Source organism: Penicillium verhagenii (assembly GCF_028828195.1).
Source record: "Penicillium verhagenii strain IBT 33310 chromosome Unknown utg000008l_segment0_segment0, whole genome shotgun sequence".
In the NCBI taxonomy this organism is placed as follows: Eukaryota; Fungi; Ascomycota; class Eurotiomycetes; order Eurotiales; family Aspergillaceae; genus Penicillium; species Penicillium verhagenii.
Window position 1 is genome coordinate 156177 of NW_026643172.1, and position 12228 is coordinate 168404.

Sequence of the window (12228 nt, forward strand, 5' to 3'; positions counted from 1 at the left end):
ATAGAATGTCAAGTTTTTTTTGTCTTTTCGATCAATGTAAGGTGCATGATTTAGTATAAGTGAAAATGGCGGTAGAAGGAGATCGAACTGGATTTCTAAGCAAACGTCGAGTCCCCGCATGCCCCGCTCTGATTGGCCGTCGATCACCTGCATCCGGCTTCGGGCCAATGAAGCCGCCGCGCCCACTGACCACAGAAAGCCGATCCTCAGGTCTTTCATCATCTTCCTCTTCTTCAATACTCGATCATTCTCGCAATTTGGCCTAGCTTATCTCTATTTGCCTCTTGCTAGTAACTCCCCAAAAAAAGGCGGAGTTTTTTTTTAAAAAGAAAAAAAAAAGTAGGAGCCTCAGGCCCCGCCACATTGTTTCAACCTTCAATTCATTCGTCATTTCTTTTTTACCTCCAAAAGATCTCCAGATTCCCATCACCCCCGCCCCCTCCTGAGACAACACCAGGCTACAACCTCCCTTTCCCAACCTATCTCTGGGTGATCGGTGATTACTCTGATCTCTCAGAAACTTCACTCTTACTTCCCATTCAATTATTTGTGGGCGACAAGCCCAAATCGATTCAGTTTAGGCATCCTTGAGCCATATTCATCTTCTATCCAACATACGCCCCCCACAACGCCACCATGGGTGATTTCGATCGTATGTATCCGCAGGGGCTCTACAACCTCTCCCCGGACCAGCAGGATCTTCTCATGGCTGCGCTTTCCTCCAACACTCCAGCCAACAAGCAACCCAACCGTACCCCGCAACAAAATCCTGAGCACAGTCCTGACCAAGCCTCCTCGAATGGTATGAGTGGCCCCAACTCCGGCAATTTCGAAAACCCCCAGTCCCACTTCAATGCGTTTGGCTATGGGGATGACGATAGTCCATTCCTTGATTTCAACCCAGAGGTGGATTTTGACTTCCCTGGCTCCGCCAACTTGATCGGGGATCTACCTGGGGATTCCCCCACCCACGACTATGAATCGGGTGAGAAGCGCAAGTCGATGGATGGCAAATCGGAAATAGATACCGAGGAAACGGGAAAGAAGCGTCGGGAGAGTGAGGCGAAGAAACCTGGTCGGAAGCCACTAACCTCTGAACCCACTACTGTAGGCAATCTTTTTACCGGAGAAGTTGGGACGATCACAGTGACTAACACCTAACAGAAACGCAAGGCTCAGAATCGGGCTGCCCAGCGAGCCTTCCGTGAACGCAAGGAAAAACATTTGAAGGACTTGGAGATCAAGATGGACGATTTGCAGAGGTCTTCTGACACAGCTAATCAGGAAAATGGAGTTTTGCGTGCTCAAGTGGAAAGATTGCAGACGGAGCTTCGGGAATACCGCAAGCGACTCTCATGGATGACTAGTGGTGGAAACGGCCTGTCTGCTATGAGTGCCATTCCCAATGCACACTCACAGGGAGCGTATGGTCTGCAGAATAACGAATTTTCGTTTGATTTCCCCAAGTTTGGTGATCTGCCCGGCTCGCACCTCTTCAACGGGCAGAACAAGAACGACCAGTCCAAGCCCAAGGACCGATCGACTCGTGTCCCTGGTGTGCTGAGTCGGGAGAACCTACATGGTCTCATTGGTGCCCCTATTGCCTCTCCCAACTACAACTCCAGCACCCCCACCCCGACCGGAAGTACTAAGCAAAATACCCCCAAGGGAACATCAAGCAGTAATGCCTCCAACAAGGCTCCCTACAACAATCAAAAATCATCGACCACAACGCCTCATGATAAGTCGACAACAGATTCTCCGTCATCGTCATCTGATTCGCATCAGAGCCAGATGCTCTCATCCAGCGGAACCTCACCCGAGCCGAGTTTAAACTCTCCGCCAGACACCAAGAACAATGAGTCTGGTTGCAGTGTTCACGGCTCCGTTAATGGTGAGGAATCTTTCTGCGCCAAACTTGGCATGGCCTGCGGCAATATCAATAACCCCATCCCAGCTGTGCGGGACCAACAAACCAGATCCAACAGTGGCTCAAACAACCACCAACCCTCCGCCGAGGACATTCTTGGCCTCGATTGGCTTTCTCAGCAGAATGGTGGCCAGTTCGACCCAACTCTCTTTGGAGACTGGCGTGAGCCGCAGGACGCAGTACTCTCCCAGGATTTCGGCACCTTCTTCGATGATGCGTTCCCCTTGCCAGACCTTGGCAGTCCATCGCATAATTTGACCGAGGTAGCTACTCAGCCACCTAAGAAGGATCTGATCTCCCAGATCGACCGCAAGCTGGAGGAAGAGGTGGTTCCGGGTGAAGACAAAGCACAGATGCTATCATGTACAAAGATCTGGTATGTACCCTTCTGCCATATGACCGCCAAGCTTGGGTTCGTTCGAAAACTGACTTTCTTGTTAGGGATCGTCTTCAATCGATGGAGAAGTTCCGCAACGGCGAAATCGATGTTGACAATCTCTGCACTGAACTCCGCACCAAGGCTCGCTGTTCCGAGGGTGGCGTGGTCGTGAATCAGAGAGATGTTGATGATATTATGGGCCGCACCAAGTAGCCATTGCAATGCACTCAACCCCGGGCCTAATTGATCACGGTCGTTGCCGAGCCCACTTTTCATTCACGACTCATGCTCAAACAAACTGTACCACGTTGTTACTACTTCATACCCACCATCGAAATGTCATTTGAAACCCACACGGCGTCATGAATACGGCCAAGGGGAAAATCAAGAGAGGAAATATTCGCGAACCTGCATTTACTGCTTGGAAATTGAAATTATATATCTGGCGGCACCGTTCGCTCTCCTGTTTGGAGTTATTCTATTTTCCTTCGTTCTCTTTTTTTCGTCTTATTCTTATTCTAGTCTCTGGCTCTTAGTATTCTTTTTATCCTGTCTCTTTTTGTTCTTTTTTCTTTTTTCCTTTTTGCTCGTGGATCTCACCAAGCCTGGTGAGTATCGCGTTACGGGTGGTTCATAATCGAAAGCTGGGACTCGGTATACAGGATTGGCATGGGATGGCTTGCGCTCTTTTTATTTTACCCTTGACATCTTTTTGTACACAATATCAGTCTCATTAGTTTGAATACTCTGTTTTCCAGAGGACATATCGATTTTAGGCGTAGCTTCGGGAGTGTTGACACTCGATTGCAGATATAATGTGTGGCGTAGACATTCAATGTTTGAAACATTGAAGCTTGAGGGCCTTCCTTGTTCGCAACCGTAGAATCTTCTTTGCATCCAGATGCCGGGCATTCATTCAAAAACTTCCCCATTGATCGCTCCCCACATATGCAGCCACCCTATCACTCAGCTGCCCACACATATTCCCAGCGGGCTGCGGGTTGTTCCGCAGCCGGAACTACTGCGAGCTTAGTACACTGGCTGTGGAAATATCGGTCATGCTCAGGTATTCAGCAGTACCGAACCTTGAGTTTGAATGCCTACCCTCCTACATTGGTTTCATTTAACGAAACATTCTGGGGGAGAAAAAAAACCGACGGATCACTGACTGGAACTGTGGCCTTTAACATTCAAACATTGAACAGAGAGCCTTGGAAAGAATTTACAAGATCTGGGATCAATGGTTGAAGCACCTGACATCAATGCTACAAGGATATCGATGTGCATGTGGTCTTTGGGGAAGAAGTAGAGTACGGAGAAAAGAGCCAGGCCATTATGGAAATGAAAAGGGGAATGAATATGAAGTAATTTTTTAGATTTTTTTGGGGGGAATTTCATTCTTTTGGTGCTTGCATCTTCCAGTCTCTGCGTGTTACTATCAACCGCGCGGTTCTTGGACCTCCGAAAGAATACCCACTTGACTCGCCTGGGTGAAAGAACCTAGCAGCTTCTAGAAATATAACGAGATAAAGATCTCGTTCAGACAAAAACTGATAAGGCATAAAACTCGAATAGGGGAATTTGAAAATGTTTCACGATGAAGTGGAAATAAAAGACACAAAAGAATTAAAATGAGACGGAATTGGGGCATGAAATCAAGCATGAAAGGTATGATAGCAAGACTGTCAAGTCAATGACGAGACTTGGATGGTAACCAGGGGGTAGTTTGAGCGATTAAGCATCGCCAGAGGGGGCGGGCTTGTCGTTTGATGGGGTTGAAGGAGCAGGGGAGTCGTTCGAGCCAACTCCCTTGAAGGCACCTCGGCCACCACCACGCCCACCACGGCCACGACCGCGACCTCCGAATCCACCACGACGAGCCCCTTCGCTATCGCTGGCACTGGTGTAGCCACGGGTACCGGTGTTGGCACCACCTCGGGTGCTGCTCTGCCATGTACCGGCGTTACCCTGTCCACGACCACCACTGCGCTGCTCGAAGAACTTGAAACTCTTGCGATTGGCCCCGGGAGCCAAGGGCTTCTTGCTCTCGATGGCCTGGTGGTCGAGCACAATCTTGGCATCATCAACTGTAGGGAAAGTCACAATGTGGTTGAATTTGCCGTACTTTTCGATCTTCTCGACCTTGGTGGCATCTTCCTCCGAGAGCGCATCGCGGACAGCCTGCTCGTTTTCAAATCCGGACAGGAAGAGAATGTTACTTGTCTTCTTCTCACCGCGGGGGACAGGAGAGTCGGCGGTCTTTTCAATTTGAGCAGTGCCATTGGTGTCGGCGGCAGCCTTTTCCTCGCTAGCAGGTTGGCTCGAAGCCGCAGTTGGTTGCTGGGGGCTCGGGGCCTTGGGGATGACGGGAGCGGGGGACGCACGAGCAGACGGACCCTTGACTTGGGCCTGGGGTTGACCTGGAGCAGGAGCCCGAGCAGGGGGTGCCTGACCGAATTGGGGGGTAACAACGGGGCGTCCGGCACCAGTAGGGGCAGGAGACGCGGTCGTAACAGGGAGACCACCAGAGATAGCCTGAGGGGCACCACCGACAGCTGGCTTGCCACTGCGGTGAGCAAAGTTGAAGCCCTGGGCCCGCATCTCAGTGGCGATGCGTCCTCCTTCAATCTCCAAGACAAGGTAGCCGAAAGCGGCATCCGCCAGGTTGAAGTTCCACATATTCTTGAATGCACTTTCATCCACCTGGCCAGCAGCATTACCAGCAGCAACAGGGCCACCGAACGGGTTGCCGCCGTTGGCGATGGAAGGCATCTTGGTCACCACATCAAGAGCATTGTCAAGCAGCGTCTTCTGCGCATCGTTGGATGAGATAGCCGACTCGACCTCGCCCCGAACAGTCTCCCAGACATCATTGAAAGAGGCCTTGGAGGCGGCGAGCTTACCACGGTAGTGATCCAGCGAAGGGTTGACGGAGAACTCGTTGTAAGAGGATCCGTAGCGGAAGTGAAGACCAGCAGAGATCGAGAAATCAGCCTTGAGTGTAACGGAAAGTTGATTCAACATACCCTCACGAGCGGGTGAGGCATGGGTGACAAAGACACGGGTCTCAGATGGGTCATAAACACGGTTGGCAGTATCGATCAATTCACCCATCTGCAGCAATGTAGTCCACATGGTACCCTGACCACCAGCAATGGTTGTCTTGCCTTCACCATTATCAAACAGCTTATGCATGACCACAGCACCACCCAGACCCAACAAACGGAGCTTCACACCGCCAATATCCAGCAGTCTCGAGTTGGCCTCATCAATAATATGCAACTTATCAACTTTGTATTCTCCGGATCGGAACTTCTCCAGCACGCGAACATCCTCACAGGCACCCCAGACTGTGTAAACTGGGACGTCAAGAGTAATGCGCTTGTCAAGAAGCATAGACAGTTCGGAGAGGGGTAGCTGGTCCGGAGTGAAACGCTGCTTAATAGACTGCTGAGGGGGAACCTGTGCAATGGTTCGCTTTACGCCTTCGGGCAAGAGAGGAGAGTATTGAGCGACATGTTTGAGGGTTCTGCAAGTAAGGCACGAGGTTAGCTGAGTCTGCTAGATTTCAATTTCCATGCCCAGTTGACGTAAGAGGTTGATGATAAGACGCGTTGTCTGGCGTCGGGGCCATCGGGGCAGCAAAAGAAAAACTCCCTAACTAGTGTTTGATGTCGCACTCACTTGTCTGCAATGCGCTCCAGCGAAGTGTCGTCATAAAAACCAAAGTCACCGGTGTGAATGATATGGTCAGCGCGGGCCTGTTTGGCCAGGTCATTCAGAGACTTCAGATTTCCTGCATCACCAGGCTCAATTAGTCTTGTTTCTACAATAATGAGCTTTCATGAATCCATACCTCGAACATCCGCAATACACAGAATGCGGGTGGGCCCATTCTGAATCACTCGTCCATTGTTGGGAAGAAGCGGCGTCGCTCCAGGTGGCGGACCCGCCTGGGGCGCACCGTTCGCAAGAGGATATCCTTGAGGACCGAAATTGTGAGGGCGGGGCTAGAAAGGTAGATCGCGACGTCAGTTCAAAATTTTCAAGATCAGATAATCGGAATTTGAGAGCTCCGGGAGATCAGAAGCTGGGCTGGCAAGTCCGCGGCAGAGGGGAGATGGATTTGAGGGGGGAAGGAGCAACTTACAGAAGCCATGAGTAAAAAAGCGAATTAACAAGAAGGCGTAAGTAGAGGGGTGGGTGAGATGGGAAGGAAGAAAGGGAGAAAGAGAAAAGAAAAAGAGGATGGATTCAGTCGAAGGACAAAAGATCAGATTCACTGCGCATCGATGAAGCAACAGGCGTGACATGGGAGATTAGGTAAGCCACCCCTGGCGCCGACTCACAACAATTCTCCCTTTTAGGGAAGAAGACTTACTTGACTACGAAACTGACTGGTTTTTTTTTTTCCCCCTTTGATTTGAATTTACTTCTTTTGTAACTGAATGCTGCTTCATATGAGACTTATAGCTTTCAACTTTTGTAAATGTGATTTTTTGAAAGGGGCTTGCTGCTGTCGCCTGGTGGGGTGAAGTCATTTCCGCTTTATACTGTATTACGCTTCATAGCACTTGGGGGTGTGTATGAAATCAGAGTACTTCGGAAATCGTTCAGATTGGCCCTGGGAACATATTGAATGATTTGAGAATAGTACTAGTTAGTATACACTTGCTTGGATATTGAGGTCCATTTAAATACTTTAAATACTTCAACATTTTTTAAGCTAGCATTACTACTAGGTGTAGTATCTTATACTAATCATTATTTAAATTTCAAGGTTAATTTTCGTTTATGAATTAAAAACCCAACATCCAACGAAGACTATGTAGTACTAGCATGTCAGTTCAGATGACTTAGTAGTTCATGAGGCTTCTCCAAGCACTTGAGAGTCACAGATGCCTACTAGTAGGAATATCTAAATATTACCTACTAGGTACCACGAAAAACCCCCTACTTAGAAGGCACTTGGGCACCAGCAAAGGATTTTAGGGTTACCTACTAGGTTTTAGTTATTCAAATGCTCGGTGTTACTTATCACTATCACATACTACTTTGTATGCCTCTGTAAGATACTATATTCACCCTACTAGTACTAGTACGTATGATACTAGTAATGTAGAACATTTGAAGCTAGACCTGGTCAACTGGTGGTTTCAAACCTCCTCGCTTTGCATAAGAAGCTGTGGACTAGGACCATAGTCCTTATCCATCTGCACCTTACTCATCTTTCGACCAGGTTTGTGGCTGGGTGAAAGAGACCGTATTGAAGATGGTCCCTGCAAAGCTAATATCGCAAAGTGTCCACCGACAGTGGGTCGCGCCCGACACAAGATTGGAAAGCCAGGGTCATTACCATGTGCAGATGTAGCGATATAGCGATCAGAGAATGGCCAGTGATGCTTGCCATTTGTCATGAAAGCCCATAAGTCATCCACAAACTCATCTCGGGTATCGTCGTCAAATGTACCAGCTAACCACATATTCCAATCTGACTTCGCCCAGTCCTGCCGATTGTCGAGCGGCACGCCGTATTCTCCGCGGACTGAGGTGGAGAAGAAGGTGTTACTCATTTCATAAGCCGCACGGGGGAAGGTCTCCAGCTCCAGTAGCACGTCGGGGTAAATGTTGTATGGTGTCTTCCATGACTGTGGGAAATCGGGATATTCGAGCACAAAGTGGGTCTGCTTCTCGTCTGTGCCTAGACCCTGAGTGAAAAATAGATCGGCATATTCATCACCGGTCTGGGAGTAGTACGTGTTTCCACTCAATTCACCAAATGCCTTGATTCCCACAGTCGCCTTAATGGCTAGGTTAGTCTCGTTGGGCAGAGGTCCTGCAGCATCGTTGGAAGAAAGTTGATTGGCCATGTTGATGCTGTTATCAATCAAATAATCGGCATATTTCTGGAAAATGTCTGCATATTGCTCAGACCATTCGGTATCACCAGTAGCCCGTGTGTAGGCCAGGGCTAGAATGAGCAGATTCCCAGACTCCTCAATAGGCATTTCCTCCGCTTTCTGATCATCATGACCAATAGCGTGGGGGTAATGAGTGCCCAGATCATGGATAGCGTATGGAAGATGCCAACGGCCGGCATCGATATATCTCATTATTGGCTCAAGCAATAATCGAATCCAATCCGGATCTAAAGTCCAGTAGATAGGGAAAGCTGGCATTATGATATCAATGGTATTGATATTCCCATCGCTGGAAAGTTCCTTGATAAACGCCAGCACATCATCAGTGTCAAGAGAGTTGCTAGGGATGGTTAAGTCAATTCCTCCGTACGCCTGTCGAGTCGACAGAGCAACGATATCCGCATACTTTGGGCCAGCTGAAGCAGTTGCCATTGCTTCTAGTTCTCGATCAAACTCCAATGACTCCCAATAGGCATCTTCATAATCATCGAAAAAGAAGGAAAGAGCTTCATGGGTGGTAGGATAATCTGCCCGATAAAATCCGGTGTACGCTTCTCCTAGGTAGTTGATGGCCTCCTGCCTCTCGTAGCCCACAGCAAAGGTTACCGAAGCTTCACCGCTAACGGCCCCCAAATTATGCGCATGAGCAATAACGCTCCCATGAGACCAGGCTGAGTGTCCTTGTGATAGATCACCGCGATTCAAAAAGTGGCCTCGTACAGCTCTGGGCTCTCCTGCAAGCGACGAAAGCGAGCTCACATTCCCTGGGCGAGAGGCCAAAATTATCTGACCCCAAAGTGCCATATCATTTTCTTCGGTATAAGTCGCAGCATTTTTCACCGAAAGCGAGTGAAAAGCGAGATCTCCGTGTTGTTGAAAATCTCTCGCCGAGTGACCTTCCCGACCGGTCCATCTTCCATCAATGTCAGAGTATATCTGGATATCATGTCCGCGCGATTCTTTGACTTGGACCGTCAAGTAGCCTGTCGTGTACAAATTAGATCATGCAAAACACAACGTGCGCCCACTGCTTGACTTACTAAAAGGCACCGACTGGCGCAAGTAGTTTGAGGGCGAGACAGGAGAAAAGAAATCCAGCGTGAACAAGACGGGCCCCGCCTTGAGCTCAAAGAGCGAATGAGTGGCCGTGAATTCGGTATGGCGCACAGTTGCTGGATTTATCCGACTGGCTTTCAAGTCAGGAACACCCATCAGACTATACGCCACGCCATCCACGCGTACGATGATAGACCACCCGAGCTCCTGGCCAGCCCAGAACTGGGAATTAGAGTAAGGCAATCGGTGCACACGATCACCGGGCATCCATGCCGACAAGTAGGGGTTTCGAACCGCCAGTGGATAGGACGGCGGTAAAACTGGGTGATGAGTGATCTGGCTTTGGTCACTGCCACTGACAATCCAGAACAGTGACGCACAGATTGCGCCCAGGAGCAGTGATTTAGGTATATCGAATCGCATTTTGTCGGGTTGACCGCTTAAAGCTCGCAAGGCTCGCAATTGTGATAGTTTACCACATGTGCTGGAACTTGAAGAGTTGACGGAGACTCTGTGAATGATCAGGAAGAGGAAGGTGAAAGAAGGGTCAAGGAAAGAAAAGAAAAAAAGTAAGAAACCACCACCTCAAGTGAAAGATTTTTTTTTCTTTTCGAAAAGCTCTACGAGAGATTCGGGAAGCTGAAATGAAGAATGCTCCTTAGAGAGCTTTGCCGATCATGGGCCTGTCGTCATTGGGGAATGGGGAAAGTCCCCCACACTTTCCCAGTCAATGTTGCGGGTCATCACCTCATTCCGGTGGTGCTGATCGCCATACATGGCCATCTAGACTTAAACAAGTATGGTGGGGCCCAAAGCACCAACCCGAGCTCAAAGTCTCGTGCTTGCGATAATCTGCCTGGCGTTTGTGCGGGGCTTGCAACGTAAGACTCCTCGGGCTGAAACAAGGCAAGGCCGATGCACATCAATCCTCCACACTCTTCCTTCAGAATCCGCCCTTTTCAATACTCCCTAACATTGCAGCTCTAGTAGTATCTATGGATTCCTTTAGTGCCAATTCAAAATGGTTTTTGTGTGCTTCGCTTGGGATATCAGAGGCAGTATGTACTCTCCTCAAGTACAAATTGTATATTATTATTCAATATTGACCTGAATCTTGAATCTCGGAAGGTATGAACATTTGTTTGAATATGAGAAACTCCCATCTGGATTGTATCGTTAAAATAACCCTTTGCCCGGCCTTCTTTATGTACGCCTCACATGAGATTAAAAAATTGAGGTACTATCGTGCTCAGTTAGCCCATATGCACTTTCTATAGCTGGGCTTTCTCAATGCGTCGACCAATTTCGTCAAAATGGAGCTGCTTCCCAGTGACTAGCGCCTCTTGTAGATAAGCTCCAATCTCAACGGCCTTGACAGCGTTGCTTAATTTCATGGGAAGCGGTGTGTTGTCCAGGCATGCAGCAGTGAACTCATTGGCCTCTTGCACAAAAGCAGGACCAAATCGGCCCATGAAGTTGGGAGGAACTTCGCGAGTAATACCACCAGCATGGTAGTAGTTGACAAAGTTGCGCTGAGGGTTGCTGTTGACAGCCAACTTGCCTTCAGTACCGATAATCTCTGTGGTATCCTCCTGTCCATGGGCCATCATCCTTGAGCAGTAGTAGTAACCGATCTTGCCATTCTGGAATTCCACGATTCCAACAGCATTATCGTAATCATTATGCTTCTTCAGCTCGGGTTGAACAGCGGTGATTCCGTGAGCAGAGATGCTCTTGGGGATAATGTCATCGCCGAAGAACCAGAGTGTGAGATCAATGTCGTGTACAGCCATATCGACAAAGACACCGCCGGACCAAGCGGCATATTCGACAAAAAACCCCGATGGATCAAGCTTGTCACAGGTCTGGCTGCGGATAATCGAGGGTCGACCGATGAGTCCCTGTTCGACCTTGTTGTGTGCCTCGCGGTATGACTCGTCGAAGCGCCGAGAAAAGCCACACATCACTTTCAGGTGAGGCTTCTTCTTCGCGGCATCTACAACAGCTTTGCACTAGTTATTGAATCCACTCATTAGTCATATGAGGACCTAGGGATAAGTTCGGCATATTCATTTATACATACCACGTCGATGTGGATTGAGAGAGGCTTCTCGCACAAAACGTGCAAGTCAGCATCAATAGCCTTGATAGCTTCATCTGCATGGACCGAAGTCGCCGTTCCAATGGCCACAGCTTGAATACCAGGGTGTTTGAGCATCGCATCGTAGTTGTCATACAAAGTGACTCCATGGGGCTCCAAATTGATTCTTCCCCAAACAATCTCAGTTGGATCCGGGGTAAAAGCGGCGACAAGTTCGGCACGGGGAGTCCGCTGCAGGAAGTTCATGGCATGGAACTTGCCAACTCGGCCGAGGCCGGCCATACCGACTTGTAGCTTTTGAATTGCCATGGCTTTTGTGTGTACGTCTTTGCGTGGAAGTAGGAGATGTGAAGTCAAGTTGAATTTTGTTCTTAATTCTCAGTCCCATGGCGAGGTTTAAATAATTCCGCCAGCAGCCCTACTGTCCACTGGTAATCAGTATATGCGTGTCTCTGACCTGTAGATCCAGGAAAGCATTCCCATTTTGAATATTTTGCATCAGCTATGGTTGGAAGTCAATGAAGTAAATGATGTGAATCCCAGTGATGCAGCGGAAAGAATTACTTAATCTGCCCAAACTGGCAAGAGTTGAACCATTTCCCCACAGGAACTTCAAGTGTCCACTAAGCACTTTATCCCTCATGTTCACTGCCAGGGAAAAGGGTACATCTTGGAATTGTGGGGGGTAAGAATGGAATTATCCAGATTCCCACTGATTCCCCGCTTCTAGTTGTCATTCCTTCAAAAATACGCGGGAAGTAATTTTCTCCGTTCAACATATTGCCGTGATTCAATGTCGACACCAAAAAGAAGCAGGCTGGTGACAGGATGGTAGGTTTGA

The 12228-nt window shown here is 48.8% G+C and overlaps 4 protein-coding genes across 4 annotated transcripts; 1 reads left to right on the top strand and 3 right to left on the bottom strand.

The window, feature by feature from the left end:
• Positions 1-636: 636 nt before the first annotated feature.
• On the top strand, positions 637-2522 carry yap1 (putative bZIP transcription factor AP-1/Yap1; the record flags this gene model as incomplete). Its single annotated transcript, XM_057167426.1, has 3 exons — positions 637-1107; positions 1165-2306; positions 2372-2522. The coding sequence occupies 3 exons, from the start codon at positions 637-639 to the stop codon at positions 2520-2522; spliced, it is 1764 nt and encodes a 587-aa protein (XP_057018057.1).
• Positions 2523-4043: 1521 nt separating this feature from the next.
• On the bottom strand, positions 4044-6468 carry N7466_008038 (uncharacterized protein; the record flags this gene model as incomplete). The annotated part of the gene is made up of 4 exons (XM_057167427.1): positions 4044-5838; positions 5994-6105; positions 6166-6319; positions 6460-6468. 4 exons carry the CDS (start codon positions 6466-6468, stop codon positions 4044-4046), a joined length of 2070 nt encoding a protein of 689 aa, XP_057018058.1.
• A 997-nt stretch (positions 6469-7465) lies between these two features.
• N7466_008039 (putative glutaminase) lies at positions 7466-9709 on the bottom strand (the record flags this gene model as incomplete). The annotated part of the gene is made up of 2 exons (XM_057167428.1): positions 7466-9213; positions 9271-9709. 2 exons carry the CDS (start codon positions 9707-9709, stop codon positions 7466-7468), a joined length of 2187 nt encoding a protein of 728 aa, XP_057018059.1.
• An 848-nt stretch (positions 9710-10557) lies between these two features.
• Positions 10558-11696, bottom strand: N7466_008040 (putative NAD binding Rossmann fold oxidoreductase; the record flags this gene model as incomplete). The annotated part of the gene is made up of 2 exons (XM_057167429.1): positions 10558-11298; positions 11370-11696. 2 exons carry the CDS (start codon positions 11694-11696, stop codon positions 10558-10560), a joined length of 1068 nt encoding a protein of 355 aa, XP_057018060.1.
• Positions 11697-12228: the final 532 nt, after the last annotated feature.